Source organism: Mus musculus, chromosome 2 (assembly GCF_000001635.26).
Source record: "Mus musculus strain C57BL/6J chromosome 2, GRCm38.p6 C57BL/6J".
Taxonomy (NCBI): Eukaryota; Metazoa; Chordata; class Mammalia; order Rodentia; family Muridae; genus Mus; species Mus musculus.
Genome location: NC_000068.7, coordinates 158,767,393 through 158,788,046, shown reverse-complemented (window position 1 = coordinate 158,788,046; position 20,654 = coordinate 158,767,393). Strand labels below are relative to the sequence as shown.

Here is a 20,654-nt window from a genome sequence, read left to right as displayed (position 1 = left end):
CATGTAATAAATAAATAGATCTTTAAAAAAAGGACAAACCACCTTATAGAATGTGGACTTAAAATGTCAGTAGAGTTGAGATGCGTGATCATAATCCAGGCATCTGTTCATGAGGCTGTCTCTAAATTAACTCCCACTACACACGCAACAGGCTCTAAGACCTTTCTTTCTACTGCAAGCAAAGCAAAGAGGCAAATAGAGAACCTGGACACCTGTCTTTTTATACCATCATATGCCAGGTATGTGATCTTGAATAGGCTATCTCAGCCTGTTTCTATAACTGAGAGTGGGAATGCCAGCCATCTAACCTGGAGTCACTGGGCTAGCATGAGATTTAAGGCAGCGATCTAAGCTGTAAACATAAAGCAATCTAAGTCTACAAACTGTATACTCAAGGATTAGCCCAGAGGGTTCAGAGCCATGCGCCAGTGTCCTGTCCTGTCACGTGCTTGATGGCTACAGACCACAGCACTAACCCAGCAGATAACCTTGTCATGAGAGGAACATGAAGATCTTCAGGGTACATTCCTGATCTGCATCTGTCAGCATTCTCCCCACAGACAACGCCCTACCTATTGTAGACTTCTAGGCGAGCAAGCCAGGAAGAGGAAACTATGGATTCTCTCTTCCTTTTGTTCTGTTTTTATGAATGGGGTTTGACAAAACCAGGATTCCATGGCCAGACCAATCCTGATTAGCAGGATATAAGAAGCAGTTACATTGCCTGACACTGGACCAGGAATCTGGGATAATTATCAATGTCCTTTCTTGCCCCTACTCTGGAATATAAGATTGCTAAATCAACAATACACCCATCTGATGAAACTGGGCCCATTGGGGCCACTAGAGCGAATGGGAGCCCAGGAACACCCAGGACTCCTTTGGCAGACAGCCAGGTCCTCACCGAAGCAGCTCAGGCTTTTGCTTTGAAAGGAGCACACACAAAGGCCTGCCGGGCTGGCAAGGTTCCTCGGGCGCACAGTAATGTCAGCTTTCACCATGCCAAGGATGGTTTGACCCCAGTACCAGCTCTAAGTCATTTAACGTCACGTTGTGTGTTCCAGACAGGGTCTCTCTGAGTAGGTCAGGAGTCGATCAGGCTGGCCTCAACTCGGACCTTCTTGTCTTGGCCTAAGTGCGGGGACTGGAGGTGTGTGCCACCACTCTGTTCTCATCTAACTTTTTGTTTCTTTGAAACAGGGTTTCTCTGTGTAGCTCTGACCATCCTGGAACTCACTCTCTAGACCAGGCTAGCCTCAAACTCAAAGATCCTCCTGCCTCTGCCTCCAGGGTGCTGGGATGAAAGGCGTGTGCCAACACCCAGCTTCGTAAGTACACTGCCCCTTTACAATTTGGATCATCCATTCCCCCCAAACTGCTTTTAAAACAAACAAAAAGAATCACACAAATACCTATATAGTATATTTATTTATGATGTACCCTTAGAGACAAAGGCAGGGTTGCCAGAAAGAAGAACAAAATCCAGGCAAACAAAAAGTTGTCTATACTTATTTAATACTACAAACACAGATATTCAAGAGAAAGTCAGTTAAGAAACAATGGTGTTTAACTTTTAAATATGATTCTGATTTTAAAAACAGTGGTGACTCAAAGCATTAAGACAGAGAATACACACACACATAAAACAGTATTTATCTCTCAAACCAACCTTAAAACACTTATGTAGTGATAGAATATTAAAATTGTGCAAATGAGAAAAAAATACCTATAGTGTTTAAACCAACAGATGGTTTCTAAAGAACAAAAATTAAAAATATCAAACAATGCTGCAGAATCAAAGCAAAGGTGGCCCAGTGTCAGGTGGGAGAGGGTGGCTGGGGCCATGCATGTGAGGCTCTGTTGGCCTCAGGACAGAGGGCTGGCTGAACCCGGCAGTCACTGATAGGGAGGGTAAAGGGCTATGTCCCTCACAGAAACCAGGTTGGTAGAGGCTCTGGTAAAGCTCCCGGGGCTGTAGCTGAGGTAGTGCTCTGTGAAGAGCGTTCTCCGTGAGAGCACGGTGAGCATCTGGGTGAGCCGGGACCTGATGCCAGTGAAGTGGACCTGCCGCTCCTTACTTAAGTTTCTGAACGAGTCCCTTAGGCACAGATCCAGATGCGGGGTGCCCAGACCCAGGTACTTGGGGTATGCGGGAGTGTGGAGATCAGCAGCCGTCAGGGAGACATGGGAGCTCACCGAGCTTGCCAGCGAGCCCTGGGAAGACACAGAAGAGGATGACCTCACACTGGAAGACCTCGACACTGACATCTTGGATGCCGGTGACCCTTCTTTGGACTGGGCACCCTGAGGAAGGAAGCTCTCGTCAGCTTCAGTCTGTGTGGTAGTGGACTTGGACCACACTGTGGCCTGGGAGCTCGCTGCCCTGGTGACAACTGTGGTTTGGGTCCCAACACACATCATGCTGGAACTAGTCTGAGTTCCCACCTCACTCAGGCTTACTGCAGCCATCTCTTCTCTGGGCTCTGTTTGGGTAGCAGCATCAGCCACCTTACTATCCTCTAGCTGGTCCTTGTGGCTGTGGAAATAGTCTTCATCGCTGATGGTAGAAGCCTCAGAGTCAGGGCGCTTGGGTTTGGCTCTGTCTTTTGGCGGCTCCTCTGGGCCCAGGTTGCTCTTCCTGGGAGTACTTGAGAGCCTGGCCAGCCTCATTCGCAGCAGATTGCCCAGTGTGGGCTCCTTCGACTGTGGCTTTCGGTCAGCCAGATGGTCAAACTTGCTATTGATCTGGAAGTTGGACAGGAGTTTGGAGCTGATGGGCTCTGACTGAGCATACAGGATCCGGAACTCCAGATCAAAGTGTTCAACCACTTGGCCAGACAGAATTACCAAGTTACTGCTGTTTAATTTGCCGTCGGTCCAGGTAAAACTGAAGGATTAAAAACACACAAACCGGTAAAGATAAGGGCTCTCAGCTCGGCTCTCAGTAGCTGCCATGTAAGAGTGACAACTTTGATGCTAACAGGAAAAACGCAAATGCATACTTCAAGAACCAAGGAGGCTAACTAAGGGTTTAACCAACACACACGCAAACCCAACCCTCGGGCTCAGCTTTAAACCCCAGCAAGAAGGTCTCAAGTATTTAGGCCAGCAGCCTCATTTTAAAGCTTAGAGAATCGGCTGGAGATGCCCCGTGGGAAGCTAGTGGCACCTTGTCCAGTTTCTCCAGTGGGTACGGTTACTCCACCAGTGGTGCTGTGCTCAGCACTTTTTACAGCTGATTCATTAGCCTGGTCTCCATGCCTATCCAGCACCCCTTCCTCTTCCTCTGGAAACAGAACCTACACCTGTCTCTACCCACAAAGGCGTTCATGCACACACCCTCTCTAGTCTCAATGGGGTGGGCGTACGGTCCAGGATAGCCACGTCTGATCCCTGGGATTCATCCAGTGTGCGCATGTGACCCTCCCAGGGCTAGGTGAGTCTTCAGAGACGCACTCCTGCTTCAGGAGTCTCTCTCCATTTGGGAAACAGCCGCTAAAGGTTGGATAAGTATGCAAGGGTCTTTGCCTTCAAAGGAAGAGGCCGGGAGAATGAAGAGCAGGGCAGAGTAGGAGACAGTGTTCTAATAAACCCACCCACCACCGCCCCAGGCCCAGGGAGAGCGCTGGGATGGGAAGGAGCATCCGCCTATCGGTCCCAGGACAGCAGAGCTATACAGAGAAACCCTGCCTAAGAGAGCAGCAAACAAACAGAACCATGACGAAGAGCACGTGTTGCCCGAGAACTGCTTCAGAGCCCAAGAGTCTTCGGACTACCCACAAGGGGGAAACAGAAACAAAGGGGCTACCTGACCCTGAGGCTGTAGTGTGTCTCAACACATCAGAATACCACTGTCAATGCTTTTGTAGAGGGCAGTTTTTATACTTACAGATTTTTAAATAGCCAAAACCCACCCAGAGTCAAGTTTCATCAGTATAGATAAATACTGAGTCCCTTTGGAACTTATAAGTGCCCAATAGAAGGAAGCCTCGAGAACACGGGCTCAGTTCTGAACTGGAGCTACTGGTTGAGAAGGAAGGAACTGAGAGCTGCTTGTCACAGTACCTCACAGGCCACAAAACCAACAGCTGGCACGATAGCAAGGGATACACTCTCTATAGAAACAAGTTTTTTCTTTGCAAACTCTGTAACTCACATGTACAATGTACTAGAGAGACAGCCAAAAACACAGCATAGCACAGCATGAGTAAGAATGGTGTAACTTCCCGGGATTAGCATCACCCACTGTGACCTCAACCCTGCCCTCACCTTCCTCTCTCCACACAAAGATGTGATTGGCAAGGTGGACTCCCAAGGTGGGCCTAGAATATGCCTGGTGCTTTCTAGACTAGTTTCTAGTTTTCATTACAAAGACTGTCGCAACCTATTAGCTAAGTATAAATGAACAGCTTCAGTCTGCTAGAACATTTGCAATGCCCTGACCTTCAAGTAAGCAGGCCAGGTGGGATCCAACTCCCAGGGAACCAGGATAGGAGGCCAATTAGCCTCCAGGTTTTCCCCAAAGGCCTAGGCCAGGACTTGAATGCAGGACTCTGACTATGGGGGTCTCAAGCTGAGTTTATCCTGTGCTTAGTTTTGTGGACCACAGTGAAAAGAAAGTGACTCTTTCCCTGTCTACATCCGACAAAACAGGGCTTTTATGAACCAATTCACTCACACAGGTGTGAACTCCCGGGGGACTCTGTCACAGGGCTCTGGTTGGTAGGAGCAAGCACTGATTCCTCTAAAGGGTTTGGACTAACTGCTGAGGCCCCTTTTCTGAACATACCTGTAAGAGCCTGTTGCCACCCGGATTCCGTCAATCAGTGTGAACTTCTCATGAACCTTCCCGACAACCTTTGTTCCTGACCTTGCATAGTAGATATTTCCTGTAATTGTCCGAACTGTCATCAGCTGTTGGGAAGAGCATGGGAGGAAAAAAAAAAAAAAAGTCAATGGCCAACTCAGCGACACTATCCAGTGCTGAGCCTACTGTGCCCAAACATAGGCATTTGTAGTAGCTTAGGGTATAACCACCATTTAGTGACAGCACACATGACACACCAGCCAGATACTGCTCAAGTAATGTAACTGCTGCATCTAGTCCATCTTTTCATAGGAAGAGAAGAGGCCTTACCGACCTTATAGTCCAGGCTGGCCTTGGACTTGGGATTCCCCTAGCCCCAGCTCCCAAGTGCTGGGGTTACATCCGGCACCACTCACTACATTTGGCTTGTATTTAGAGACCCTTAGGCTCATGTGTGAATGCACTATATACTATAAAGGAATATTTGCTTTTTGGAGGAAACAAATGGAATCCAAGAAATGATTTTGAAATAAAACAGGAAATAAAATAATCAGAGAAAGTCTGTTAGTAATGAATAACACTTGGCAAGGACTGAAAACCCAAGCCTGCCCTGCTCCTATGTCTTTGCACTACATCAGTAAGGAGTAATAGTCTACTTCACCCCACACTGGAAGGAGTTGGAAGCAGCAATCAGAGGGCAGGCCTCTAACACACCATGTGGGGATTAATCAGCCAGTTTACATCTACAGGTACTCAGTAACCAAAAAGGTACGCTATATACACATGGATGCACAATTATTCCCATGATGACACACAAACGCATACATAGTGACTTCTTTTTAAACCTTTTAAAAATAATTTTTAAAAAATTTAAATTATGAGTATCTGCGTGTTGGTATGTACATGTGAGTGTGTCAGACACTCTGGAGCTAAAATTATACGTTTGTGGGCCGCCGAACACGCATGTTAGAAACCAAACTCAGGTATCCACCCCTATAACCCTTTACAAATCTTAATTTCAAGGTAAAGATTTTCTTTAAAACAAACAAACAAACCTGGAGTGAGTATTTCACAGATGAGCATATGGAACTGGCAGGATAGAGGAGGTAATGACTCCCAAACAAGTCAACACAGGGTAACCATAGAAACATCTACCTGTAGGGTTAAGGATGGCTCTGTGTCCTTCCCTTTAACACGCATCTGAATGTTATGGAGGCCTGTAATTGTGGACACAGCACTTCTATACAACTGCCTGTGAATACGCAGCCAAATTCTTGCAGACAGGGTAACTCAATATTCTGAACCAATCAGAGCGCAGAGCAGGGGATGCCTCTGAGAAAAGCGCAGACCCACAGCACATGCAAGCCTAGGAGGGAAGCGAGCGGCTACCTAGAAAGGAGACAATCCACTATAAAGACAAACTGTCTTCAGACTTCCTGCAGAGGTCCTGGACCACCATGAAGGCAGCAGCCAACAAAGTCAGCAGTCTCTGCCTCGTTGACGGAGCGGAGGGAATGGCTTTGCAGAGCTAGAACAGTTCTGTTGCTTTTTTTGTCTGCTGCTGAGACTCAGCCTGCTTAATTACCCAAGAGCACTTGAAATTATACCCTGACACCTTCCACGCTTCCACAAGAGCAGCCGTGGCCTAGATGCCTGGCTGGGTGGCAGTGCTCTTTACCATACCCAAATGGCATTGTCCTCGAGTCCTCCTAGCTCACTGACTGCTGGATCACATGGCTGTTGAGATCAGTTCAGTCTGCAAGGTCCAATCCTACCTCACTGGTGAATTTGCTTTGTGGCACAAATGACAGGGTGGTAAATCGTCTAAGTCAGCCAATCCTTGGTTTGCGCATTAGAGCAAACAGCCAGCAGACACTCTGACGGAGCGGCCAGTGAGATGAGACTCTGTAAACCATGCTGCCTGTTTACAAGGTATCAACTAGTCAGAGCCGCTCCCGCAGTGGCGAGAAGCCTGGCTCCTGCTGACCATGCCATTCCTCATGCCAAGTGCCTGGCAGCATGAGGGTAAGGCAGGTTCTGGCTTCAGAAGTTGCTCCATTCTTCAGACATGAATTCTGTAACAAATGTCTCTCTTACCTCATTCTCAAAGAGACTAAGCCAACTCTGGCCTTACACCAAGATACTGGAATTATTTTCATTCCTAGAGGAAGACATATAGTCTGGTTCTGTACTGAGAGGGAAGCAGCAGCAGCAGCTGGTGATGTGATGAGAGCGACTGAGGAGGACAGACGGAGTCAAAGCCGGGGCGGGTTGTAGCTGTGGACTCCTGGGCTCTCCATCTCACCATTTCCTGATCCAAAGCATCAGGGCCACCAAGACAGGGCCACCATGAGATGACAGGGTCACCAAGAGAGTTAGCGATGCCACACTTGTCAGAGTCGTGGGCAGCGCCAGGGACAGAACAAGAGCTCCAATATGGCCACTGTAGCAAAAAGGTGAACCCCCTGGAGCCACCAAGCTTTGGCTTGGCTATGGTCAGGTCTGTCCTCACTGCTGACAAGCCTGACGGTCACTTTACATTTTCTTATCAATGGCCTAATGAAGATATAAATCAAATGTCACATAATTCACCTGCTTAATGTGCAAATCTGTACTATTTATAGATGTACAAAACCATTTGCACAATTATAGAACTTTCTCATTACCTCAAAAACAAACAAGCAAGCAAAGAGCCTGAAGCCCTTTAGTTACAAACCCACCCATCCCTCAATCACATGTCCACAACCTACCTTCTCTCTACCGATGACCCTGCTCTGGGCTTCCACATACATAGAATCATACTGCATATGACCATTTGTATATGGCTTCCTGCACTAAATACGGCATTTTCAGGGTCACCATGTGGTAGCATGTGTCAGTACTTTAGTCCTTTTAAAGAGCGAATAATATTCTATTGTTCTGAACAGACAATGTATAGTCTATGCACTTATTAGCTGATGAAACTCCCAGCACCTATAAACAGGCGCGTGCCTTCATTCCTCTGGGTAGTTACCTAGGAATGGAACTGCAAGGTCATGGGGTGGTGGTCATTTTCTGTGAGCCTTCAGTTTCCTCACTTGTTAGTGGGAGCCCATCACCAGCAGCACCAGCCTCAGCACCAGCAGCACCAGCACCAGCACCAGCAGCAGCAACAGCAGCACATTTTAGATCATGGGTACTCTGCCATGTTACCGACAGTGGGGAGACAGAGATGGTGACCCACAAACCTTTTCCTGCTCAGGATGAACTCTCAGATCCATGCACATGTCCAAAAAGTGGGGGAGCAGAGTCTGGTCCAGGAGGATGTACACAGCCACCCCCCGCTTCCTACAGCTCTCCTGCAGGTCTCGGAAGATGTCGATGTCTGAGAAAACGTCCATTACCACAGCAATCACCTATGAGATAAGGCAGAAGAAAAAGTAAGGAACTCTAAACCCCGTCTTCAAAGACGCTCTCTTCCTCAGCAGTACACCCCACCATTAGCTCTTTTCTACTTCCACAGACACCTGGGTGCCCATGTCTGACAAGTCCTGGCCTGGCACAGCTAACTCACGCTCGCTTGTCCCCATGGCAAGCTTCTCATTTAACTTCTATGCCACCGCTAAAACCCTGTTCTCCAGGTTCAGTTTGGACTAGCAAGCTGTCTGGGTTCTTGGACCACCACACCGAAGTCCCGGTCACACGGTTTTTCCCAGTCTGGCTTCAGGTTCCTGTCTATGAAGTTGATAAATACAATCTTGGGACTGGCAAGATGGTGCAGCTAGCAAAGGCGCCTGCTACCAACCAGATAGATAGCCTGTGTTCCATCCTCATTGCTACCACAGATAGCCTGTGTTCCATTCTCACTGCTACCACAGATAGCCTGTGTTCCAGTCTCAGAACTCACCTGGTGGAAAGAGAAAAACCAACTCTTGCAAGCTGTCCCTCTGACCTCCACATGTATGTCATAGCCCATGTGCACCACACATAAATACACTTAAAGAAAAAGACCTTCTTAGGGGATTCTCTCAGAAGCCCCCTTTGGCTATTAATATTCGTGCCCACGTTTGTTTTTTTGTTTGTTTGGTTGGTTGGGTTTTTTGTTTTGTTTTTTTGTTTGTTTGTTTGTTTTTTGACTATCCAATTCTAGATTATGGGCTCTGAGTATTTTCACCCTGCTTTAGAAAGACTCCATCCATTACCAATTTAGTGCTTGAAATGATCAGATGAGGCTCACAGTGCCCCACCCCATCCTCTGTTCCCAATACCATATATTCCCCACCAGTCAGGACAAGAACATGGAAATATTACCTCAAAATTATGCCCTTCCGCTCAGCTCTGTTCTCTCTTCTCCCCAGCAATGTGTGCCCCTGATACAAACTGATTTTCTATACCCAGCCCAGACCAAGCTAAAAGCCAATATTCACCAATGCGTCCATGGGCAAATTATCACTGTTTTGAATGTCTGCTTTCTAAGCTACAAAACAGACCTGCAGTAAAACGTAAACAACTGCACAGCTGCAAGGTCCAAGAGACCACTGGTGTCTGCCCCGCCACCCGGTCACCTGTGTGGAGCTGCAGCTGCCCAGACAGCCCCCCACAAGGGAGATGCTGCCAGCTCCCAGTTTCCTTCCTTCATTTATAGAAGCTAGTACCGCTGGCTGCGGAGCCTCATCGCCTGCTTCAAGGGCCCTCAGAAATTCCAGGCAGGGAGGCAGGGCGAACAAGTCCCTGCAGATCGAGTCAGGAAGCCAGCATTTGGGAGCTGTTTTGCAATTGGGAGTGGTCAGGGCTTCTCCATCTCCCAAACTCAACAGTAAAAAAAATCCCTTGTATCTGAATCACATTAACCAACCACTCTGCTGAGAATTCCAGCTGCTTCTCAGTCTTGATGCCTATCCTTCTACTGCAGCAGAGCCCTCCAAGGGAAGAATTCTCAGTCTCGATGCCCTCCTTCTACTGCAGCAGAGCCCTCCAAAGGAAGGCTTCGTCTCCAAGGTGGAGACCTCAAGACAGTAACCGACAGGCTTGTACCCCGTAAACATCTGTAGAATTAAAAAGAAATCCTAAAGCCAGCTAAGGATTGGTGGCATCTTCAGAAGCTTATAGGCCCTGATGGCTTTCACACAGCCTGTGTCTACCCCGTTCACTTGGGGCCTGTTAACAGAGTTTAAAGGCAAAAGCCAGGACAGGAGCTCAGCGTGGCACTTGCTAGCTGTGTGACCTGATGTTGACCTCTCTCAGCCTTGGGTTCCTTCCTTTCTAGAAGGCCAGGATAGCAGCACTGCTTAGATGGTTGAGGGAGAGCAAGTCTGGAGTGAGCTTGGCTCAGTTAGGAAGCTGGTGCCTCTGAGTCCAAGGCAGGCTGGCCTGCACTGGGCAGAGACGGCTGCCCAGGGCTGACAGCACCTGGATGAGGAAAGCAGAACGAGGCATACATGTTCTATATGTGCTCTATGCATGTTCTGCAGGGAGCAGTAAGTCAGCTGCCTTGTGAGGGGAGGCAACGGAGGCACTGGGAGAGAGGAGGGAGGCTTCTTCAGAGAGGTAAACAAGAGAGCTGAACCACAGATAAGATAAGGAGCCAGGCCTGATTGCACAGATTTGCAATCTTAGCTCCCTGGGACAGGAGGCCATGGGAGAAGTGAAGGGCACTCTAACAGGAAACCACATGAAGACAGAAAAAGCTGGGAAGGACAGGGTGCATGCCAGTGTGGCTGGAAGGGGAGCCACGGATACGATTGGCAACGAGGGAGGTATAAGATGGGAGAAGGCTCTGGAATCCATGTCAGCCCTTTCTTTGTGCCCACACTGCCTGCAGAGGGAGAGGCTACAGAGAGATGACGCCAGAAGAGGCGGGCTGCGGCAGAGCAGAGACCTGAACCTCCTTCCTCTAACTCAGCACTGAGAATCTCTGGGTCAGCCACCCACGGGGGCATGGGGACCTTTGGAGCTAACAGACTTCAAATTCTGCAGATATTTTGGAGGACTAGGGAATGAAAGAGAAGTCCCAGCCAGGAACTATGAGGCCACGGGGGAGAAAATGGAGCCATGGGAGAGCCCAGCCATGGGCACAGGACCACAGGAACACAACCAAGGTGGTGAGAGACCTTACAGACTGGCTCTCCAGAGTGCACTTGAGAACTGGAATAGAGGAAGAGAAGAGCAACCTGTGCAGACCTGCTGGCCTCCCTGATTGATGGTCAGCAGAGCCCCTGTGAGCTGCATACAGCTAGCTGATGGGCTGGCTAGTCAAGTGAGAAAGGAGGAGAAGCCAAGAGATGCAGAGTGATGGGCGATGAACACACCCTGGGGGCCACTCAAACAGGGACTAGGAACCCAGCCCAGTTGGCAGGGTTAGAGAAGGCCACCAGAGGCAGAATGGGAGCAGGGCCCAGACCACAAAGGCCTGCCAAGAGTTCTGATTGCCCAATTAATAAAACAGGTGTACGAACAACACCTGCAGTGGCTGCTGAGTAGTAATTTGCAGTTCGGTTCATGTATCCTTGATTTTAAAGCCGAAACCTTCCACAAGCTAAATGTGGAGGCCTGCCTCACTCAGGGTATCTGAGGGCGAAGGAATGTCTTACTCTCCCGATTCTCCTGCACCCAGCACAGCCTCCTTTCTTACTAAAGTAGGGCCCTCAGAAGACTTGCCTCATCTATCCGGACACCAGCGCAGGAAAGCTCTCCTTCCTTCAAGGCCTGCCCTCCCTGGATGCTTACCCGGAGCCCTGCCCTCATATATCCAAGTCCTACAGAACTGGAGCAGGCCTGCAGCTTGTCACCTCTTAGGAAGAACAGTCCTTTACAAAATTGGCTGGCCTAGCCTCAGTTCCACCAAGCCAGTCCTGCTTTCCAGGGGGACACATCCACTGGGAAAAGTGGACATTTCCACAGCAAAAGTTGAGCTCATTAGTGTGTATTGCTTCCCCCAGAACCGCCGGGCTGGTAAAAATCTGTATTTGGGTGTCAGGTTGACGTGTGGTGGGCTCTAGGCGTCAGAGAACAGCCGTCGTGGCACAATGCCTCCCTTGGCTGAAGAGCTCAGGCTGCAGACTGCAGAGCCAAAGAACACCTGGACAAGAAAGGCAGTACAGACCCCAGTCACTGAGTCCACTCTCCCTTTAGGGGTACCCACCCCACAACATGCCCACAGCAACCCGAAGGCACCACCTTCTCTCAGTCTGAGCTGCATGGAGCTGGCCCCTTCTCTCTGGGTTAGAAGTATGGTGACTGCAAAGAGTCTATTACCACAGGGTCAGACCTATCTGCCAGATAACCATGAAGGAAGCACCCAGCGGCCTGAAGCTGGCCGAGAGGGGAATCCATACTACACTGCCCAGCCCCCCATGTTCAGCTTGAGTGACAAACCATAAGTCTATCATCAGTCCCTTGACTTCAGCAAGGCCTAAGGAGTCCACAAGCGATCACAGGTTTCTGTCTTCTGACAGAGCCGAGCCGAGAGAGAGCCTGTTTACATTACACATTAGGCAGAGCTAGGACCTCGGTCACTGCCACTTAGCCCAAACGCTCAAAGAGATCTCCAGAGCTTCTAAAGCCGCATTAGCCATCAGGCCCAGCGTACAAACTTGGAAGGGCTAGATAATGGGGTCAAGGGACACACTTAAGGGGCTGAAATGCCAACCCGTGTCTCTGTGCCTCCAAAGCCCAACATAAGAAACGTGCTGAGCTAAATATTGTTACAGAAAAGTCTAATGTGGATCTCACAATTGCTAAGAACTTGCGGTAATCCTGAGAGGATCAGTACAGTATCCCACAAAGCCCACAGGTTCAAGTCCACCACGAAGGACAACTTCTAACAACACGATGACCGTCTGTCAAGGAATCTCACAACACCCTAGCATGCTGGGCACCCTCTCTTCTGCAGCTCTGCTGACAGAGCCAGAGCTACACTGATCGGGGACCTTGTGGAGTTCAGTTGTCATGTGATCGGACTGCAGAACAAACCTGGACCCCTCCTCTCTGCAGAACCGGGGAAGCTGTCACGAGGTAGGTTGTACTGGCTTCTAGAATGTGCACCTAATTCCAGCCACCTCATACCCTTTGGTGATTCAGCTGATGAGAAAACCCTCAGTGGCCGCTGCTATATTCTTAGTCCTGACTCTGCCACTATCGATGGACAAGACATGTAATCAGAGGTTCGGTGTCCTTGAAACAAGGCCTTCCTGCTGCCACACAGCCCTGAAACTGGCTGCTCGCCCTCTGACCGGGCCCATGCATGGCCTGGAGGGGCCACTGCAGGCCAGTCGTTCCTGTTCTCATTCTAGCAGGAAGCACATGTCAATCACCCCTTTCCTGTGTGCCTCAATTTCCCTCCCTTCCTACCCAGAGTCATAAAGGCAGAGCAGGTGTACAGAATGCTTGGAATTCTGCCAAAGCCCTGTATAATGTGTCAGCCTGGACGACTGGCCACTGAGTCCCGATGCTGAGCACGTCAACCACCTAGAGACTTTCCTTGCTAAAACTATCAAACGTACCATTTACCCCAGTGGGTTTTATGGTTTTGTTTTTGAGATAGGTCTTGGTATTAGCCCAGGCTTGTCTCAAATTGAAGATATTCCTGCTTCAGTCTCCAAAATGCTAACTACAGTCAGGAGCCACCACTTGTTACATGTTTTAATGGGACTAAAACTGCTCATTGAGATTTCTAAAACAAAACAAAACAGAAAAACAACAACAACAACAACAACAAAAACCTTTGAACTACTTTGATATATTCTTCTGGGTTTAAAAACAAGAGAACGTAAATTTTCAGAGCAAAAGGTAAACTTAATAGCAGTTTTTCACTATTGCCCCAGCAGGAGGAACATTGGGAAAATCAAGTAGCCTTTTTTTTTGGGGGGGGGGGGTGTTTAAGTGTTTAATTATGCAAAGCATTTTCCTGTTCCAAAATTCAATCTGTAAAACAAGCTATGTCCCCTCCTATTTTCCTTTCCTTTTCTCTCAGGGGAATAAATCACTCCAATCGTTTGGCTTTGGGTTATTCTTCCACTGATAGGATAAACAAGTACATGTGGGAGTATGCAGTATCATATGTTCACATCCATGCAGTGTCATACATTCACATCTATGCAGTATCATATGTTCACATCCATGCAGTATCATGCATTCACATCCATGCAGCATCATGTTCACATCTATGCAGTACCATATGTTCACATCCATCCATAGATAAAAGGCTGGACAATGACACACTCTGCACAGTGTTGTCCATGAGAACCTTCTGAGATGACAGAGGAATTAAGGTTTAAAGGTAGTTTTAATTCATACAGACTTAAAGAATCGCGTGTACTTACGCATCAGTGCTTGCATTGGCCACGCTATCTGGGCATTCTGAAGCAAAGCTTGCCTACATTTGTCTTGGAAGCCACGGGGTCCTCCACGACGTACACGCACCAATCTCTCCCCTAATCCTCTGCTGTGACATGAGCTCTTTCTGAGCCTTTGGTAGGAGCTACAATAAGCAGCAAGCCTCCAGTCCTGTGTTTGCCAGTGTTTCTGTGAGTCAGACTCAGGTGTGTTACAACTAGGTCAATGGAGAATACAGCAGAAATTCACCCCTCTAGAGGCTGGTGTCATTTACACCAGGACCTCGTTTGCTTGGTTTTTTTTTAAAGACAAGTTCCTACTGCATGGCTCAGGCTAACCTCCAATTCTAGATCCTGCTGTCTCAAGAGCTAGGATAACAATGAGGCAACTCAGGCACGGTGGTACGCAGGAGGTAAGCGGATTTCTGTGCGTTCAAGGCCAGCCTGGTCTACATGACAAGTTCCAGGCTAGTCAGGGCTACTTAGTGAGACCCTGTCTCAAACAACCCTCCCAAAATTAATAAGAATAAATAAATGAAATGGCAGCTAGAAGAATAGAGGGGGACTGTGGAGGTACTGTTTAGTGGTGGCATCCAATCCATCCACAATGTTGTTCAACCATTGCTACCCCTCTGAGCTGCTTCTCCGGCAGAGCAGAAATGCTGACTACTAAGCAGAAACTCCGTGTGGTCCCCTCTGTAGACTAGCTTTGAAGGTCATAACTACTTGGAGGAGAGAAGTGCTAAGAGTGTGTAGGGCATGGGGACAGAGATGCTCATAGTCACTACAGCAGTGAACAGGACAGTGGCCTCAGGACAAAGAACCATCCACTCCAGATGCCAGCAGTGGCGAGGTTGAGAAACCCGGTGGGGCTGATGCGGGCATCTGGAACAGGAACTGATCCCATAGCATAGATTCTATCGTAACACAGGGGAGGATTGGGCAAGCTCGGGAGAGCTCAGCCCTTCAGAACATCCTCATACACGCCAGGGGCCTCCGACAGACTCCACAGCTGCTCTTCCTCCTGGCTGGACTCGTCCATGATGCAAAGAGAGGCACCACTAACGCTCTGGTCGTCAGAAGGACGCTCAGAGGTGTGCTCGCCGCACAAGTGGCCTCTTTGGAACAAAAGCATATTAGGAACAGCAGCTCGTAAGAACAAGTGGGAGGTGCCGGCTCTCCAGGCAGAGCGAGCTTGGCCTATCAACTCCCACCCAGAAGCCGGGATATCTGGGTACCATAGTGTCTCACTGCAAGGGAGGCTGAGGCCGGAGGATCTCAAGTTCAACTGGACTACGCATCTCAAAACCATTTCAAAATGAGGGACCTGGGGAGAGAAAGCAGGGAGGGGGTAGGAACAACAACCAACCCCCGCAGGACAAGCACATCAGAAGCACTGACCAGGGGCATGTCCAGGCAGGGTCACAGCTCCGCCAAGTACTAGGTGGCAGAAAGAAGCACCTAAACCACTTAGTTTCTCATCCTACCTCTTCATTCTCCCTTCCCCCAAAAATCATAAGGCTGAATGGAAAGGGCTTAACAGGCCTCCATGAAAAATACTGAGGACCAGCTATGTGTCAGATGCCCAGGGAGGTTCCATGGAGCCAGAGCTGCTAGAGAAACCCATCCCAGAGCCATCCATTCAGAAAGATACTCCTGACCCTTGGCAAACACCCCTGGTATCCTACACTGTGTGCTGATGATAGAACCTGGGTATCTAGGCTCCTTCCAGGTCCACCACAGAGAATCTAAGCTGGTACACAGATCTCCTCACCGAGGGCAGGTAAAGCTAAAGGGGGGCAAGCAGCTAGATCTGACCCCACTCCAGTGCCGCCTGGTCCCCACCTCTGGGCTCACTACATGGGACAACCCCCACCCCACCCCGGGAAATTCACATTTCCTTCAGCCACTCACTCGATTTCTTTATTTGTTTCAGATACTAGAAATAGCTGGTGTGTCTTGCCGAAGCCAGGGAAAATGCATGGTGATTTATAAAATCTAAGCACCAGGGACCTACATTGTCTTGAGGTCATAAACTACCTTCCCCACTTAAAGGCCTCTGCTCCTTTGATTCTTCTTCTTAAAACAGGCCACTCTATTCTTTTTACAATTAAAAAAAAAAAAAGCCAAGCAAGCATTCATTGATTGATTGATTGATTGATGTGTAGCACGCGCACAGCTCTACTGCTCACAGCCCAGGCAGCTCTTGCTATCATCACTGCTTTTCTGTTTATAAGATATGCAACACGGGAATTCCATGTCCCAACCTTTGGGGAACTGTTTAAAGCCTTCAGCCCCTGGGAAGCAGGGAGGCTGTCCTCTGTCTGGCAAGGAGGCACATTCCAGCCCTCGAGAAGCTGAGGGAGGAGGATAGTGGGTTCAATGAAAAAAAACAACCAAGCAAGCACAGTACTGGCCCTGGAGCTAGGCACACACTGCACCCAGCTCTGCCTCACCGTGCTCAACAAGCTACCTGACCTAAATGCGTCTGCTATGTCCTTTAAGTGCAGCTTCCTCTGGCCTTGGGAGGACTAGGAGGTAATCTGGGTAAAGAACTCAATTAGAGCCCCAAATATTTGCCTCCACCACACAGATCAGACATCTGGAAACACCTGACATATGAACCGTCACAGCCTTCCCTGTCACGAGCAATGCACTTCAAAGGACATGGCCAGGGTGACACAGCCACTCCCAGACACCCATGCACGTCCTCACAGGTGGCAGCCTTTGACAGCCAGCAAATTAGTCCTCTGATCCCTCTCAGTAGCTAGTCCTCCTCCACCCGGGGACAGGAACTTCTCCCACAGGGCTCACGCACAACACTGTAGTTAATGGGGAGTCTCAGAGTCTGCCTTGGGTAAAGTCCTGTCTCCACCATCTCTAGAAGCAACCTAGCTTCTCCGTGCTGCAGTTTATCCTCTCTAAAGTGGACAGAATAATCAACAATTTCAAGGTTACTAAAAATACTGTCTGGCAAAGAGAAAGCATTGTTTGTTTGTTTGTTTGTTTGTTTGTTTTGAGACACACCCCACCCCACACCCCATATAGCTTTTGTAGGCCTGGAACTTGCAATTTAGACCAAGCTAGCCTCAAACTCATAGAGATGTGCCTGTGTCTGCCTGCTGGGATTAAAGGCGGTGAGAAAACAATTTTTATTGACTCATTTTTTTTTCCTCTTAAAGCCTCATGCCTCAAATTAACCTAATTCCTATACACCCCACTCCTTGGCCAGCTCAGTCCTTGTTTTCCTTAATGTATTCCAGTGTAGTCCTGTCACTGCCAACTAGGGCCAGCAAGTCTCAGCCTCAGCCAGCTTGGCGGCACACGCCTGGAAGCCCAGCATTCGAAGGCAGAGCCCGGCTGTTCTCTACGGGAACTGAGGCGGCAGAGCCATCAACCTTCCACGTGTTTCCTTCTCCCCCTTGTCCCCTTAGTGTGTGCTCAAACCCAAGACCTCCAGCATGTTAAGGTCCGTCCTGCCACAGAGCTACCCCGCCCCCCCAGCCTTCAAGCTTCCTCGCTGTCTACATACTTTCCTCCCCTGCCTTTCCACTCCAGTTCGTCATGTCTCAAATTCAGGGAACTCTGCCTAAAACTGGCTTCCTGCCCACCCTGCCTTAATCCAGACTCTTTCCTCTTACAAGGATGTCTCTGGCCTCCTTGCCACCTCAGCCCTCCTAAATCTAAACTCCTTCACGCCAGGCTTACTGCTAGGAACACCACCCCCATCATCTTTTCGACTTTTGGTCCCTATCTTCTCCATAGACAGGCTAGTTCCATCCTTCCTTCTCAGTCCAACTCAGACATCGCCACTCCAGATTTTCTTCTAGCCCCTTCCTCATCCCCAGTCCTCCATGAACTAAGGACGAGAACCACACCCCCTCCTCTGTGACCCCAGCCCTGGCAGTGTGACAGCTGGGAGACTCTGGGTAAGTATGCACTTGGGCATATATACAAAAAAATGCTCATTGGGTTTCCCACCTTTCTCCGTGGGAACGCCCAGCTTCCAGAGACAGGGATGTAGGGGAGGTGTAAAGGAAGTAGGTACAGAGGGAAGCAGGAGGCCCCATCCACTGATGTTTTTCAGATTGCAAGAAAGATAGGGAAGTCTGCTGTAGCTGTGATCCCTTTTAAGGCAAGTTTTCCTTCTGACCTCTAGCTCTAGTGCCTTCACCCAACTGAGCAAAAGGTTAGAGCAGCCCACACCTCTGCCTTTCCTGGAGACCAGGTCTTTCCTTCTCAAGGTGTCCCCAAGGAGTGCTCAAATTCTCCTCCCAGAGGGAAGCTTTGGGCATGCACCCTTAGCCCACAATTTTGCCTCTTCCAAACGCTTTATAATTTTGTACTGAACTCACAAGTGAAACATTTCCAGCATCAAACGGACCCTCAGCCCACCCAAAGCTCACAGGATTAACATGAATCCAGCCATAGCCATACTATTCCCTGAACAGCTTGGTCACCTACACTCTTATCCTCAAAGTCCTGCCTGTCAGGTACAGAACCAGCATCAGAACTTTGGCTTTGGCACTAGGAAGGCAGAGGCAGGAGGATTGCCTGAAATTGAAGCCTGTAAGTTCCAGGTAAGCCTGGGTTACAGTGACCTTGTCTTGCAGAGAGGAAAACAAAAAACAAAAGACAAAAACAGAACGCAAACTTGCTCCTAGACTTGGTGATGTCAACCTGATCCGCACCCTAACATATAGCGGTGCCAGGCCTACTAAGTCTTGACATGGTCTGAGGCTTTGCCCGTCATGTTCCAGGCAGTCAAAAGGTCTGGGAATGGAGCAGTGTTCACCAGCATGCAAACTTGTAGCCACACCCTCCCAAGTGGAGCCCTTTCTCCCTGATCTATGGCAGGCCAGACTCTATACTCCACCCCAGGCCAATCGGGCAGTCTGACACTAGCTAAGATAAAAACCCATTGTAACCAGTGGCTTATCTAAAGCACAAATATTTGCATTTTGGATCAATGCTACTTGGAACAGTCCCAGGCACTGTGGGTTAAAAATATCTCCCACCAGACTCACTCACAGAAGTGAAAGAGATAAACCGACTGCTCGAATTTATCTGTCTACAACATTAAGAAGCGTGGAAAAGTGGTAATTACAGATCTCCCCATGGTCTCCGGGTATCATCTTTTGGGTAAAACTAAGCTTTTACTTAGCTCCTGAAAGTGAGACCTAATGTCAGCTGACGTCCCTGGAATTCTGCAATCCACTTTGGTTTGAACTAACAGTCGCTCTGTTCCAGGGGTACCAATAACAGAAGTTGGAACTACGACATGACTCAATTTTCAGAAGGCCGATGCTCCTCCCCTACCCGCTGCCAGGGGGCCGCTCACCTCTCGGGCGGAGCGCAACTGCTGGCGCAGCGCATCCTTGCAGCCATACGGGCCTCCGGCGCCCGCGCCGCGGGGCTGGAAATGAGCCTCGACACGCGTGGCACCGCGGTAGGCACCCTGGTAGAAGGAAGGCCAGCCGAGCTCCAACGCCGGCGGTTCCAGGTCCGACTGCTCCGGAAAGTAGGTGCCCGACGAGCATTCGTGAGAGGAGCCGAACGAGTCCTCCGCTACCGCCGCCCCATCCTCGCCCGGCCGCTCGGCAGCGCCCAGAACCTCGCGCACCTCGTCGGCGTTGAGGAAGCGGCCCAGCCGCTCACGCCGTAAGAAGGCGGCCCAGGCGTCGGGACCACCGGCCAGCAGCTGCTCGAGAGCCAGACGCCGCGCCTCGCTGAACAGCTCCGTGGGGTTGGGCGGTCCGCACGGAGACAGGCAGGCCGCGGGAAGGTCGTCCAACAGCTCGAAGCGAGCAGCCATGGCAGTGCCCAGAACCGATCCACTTGTCTACGGTGGTAGTCTGAGTTTTTATAGGCATCTTTGAATCAAACCAGCCCGCTCTATTGGCTCGCCGCCCCGCCCCAGCAATCCCATTGGCTGGATGTCTCCCATGCGTACCAAAGGCTCTGCCCCCTCATTGCTATTGGTTGCTCCTGAGACAGAACCCGCCCACCCTCTGCTCTCACTGCCTGATGGCTGAGCGGAATTTAAATCTGACTTTACCCCGCCCTAGCGGCTCCAGAACCCTGCCAACCCGGGACATAGCCCCGCACTGTCCGAGCACGCCCCCTGCCGAGTGCCCTATAACATGGTGCTTCAAGGACTCGGACTAGGGGTAGGACTTGCTCCTGGACATGCTTATTTTGGTGTGATCAGCCTCATTGCCACTCCACCCTGCATCTAATCATTAACTTATCAATACAGAGAGCAAGTGAGAAGGAGAGAAGGACAGAGGGACGGAGGGAGGGGGAGGGAGAAGGAAGGGAAAAGATGGGGAGGAAGAGAGACAAAGAGACAGAGATAGAGCCTGGAGTGGTGGTTCATCAGTTAAGAGCACTTCCAGAGGATCTGGGTTTAGCACTGTCTCCCCTGGCAACCTCTAACCACCTATAATGCTTCCAGGGAATCTGATGATGCCCTTTCTGGTATCCACGGACACTGTATGCATACGTAGCACACAAACATACACATTAAATAAAAA

General features: G+C 49.6%; 1 protein-coding gene across 2 annotated transcripts; it reads right to left on the bottom strand.

Moving 5' to 3' along the window:
* Nucleotides 1-1,409: 1,409 nt before the first annotated feature.
* Nucleotides 1,410-19,948, bottom strand: Fam83d (family with sequence similarity 83, member D). 2 transcript variants are annotated; one of them, NM_027975.2, is made up of 4 exons: nt 19,460-19,948; nt 8,035-8,202; nt 4,790-4,914; nt 1,410-2,887 (listed from the first exon to the last, which is right to left on the bottom strand). In NM_027975.2, the coding sequence occupies exons 1-4, from the start codon at nt 19,931-19,933 to the stop codon at nt 1,897-1,899; spliced, it is 1,758 nt and encodes a 585-aa protein (NP_082251.2). In that variant the 5' UTR covers nt 19,934-19,948; the 3' UTR covers nt 1,410-1,896. The 2 variants fall into 2 exon arrangements, with proteins under 2 accessions (NP_082251.2, XP_006500260.1); XM_006500197.2 differs by lacking the exons at nt 8,035-8,202; nt 19,460-19,948 and adding an exon at nt 7,821-7,994.
* Nucleotides 19,949-20,654: the final 706 nt, after the last annotated feature.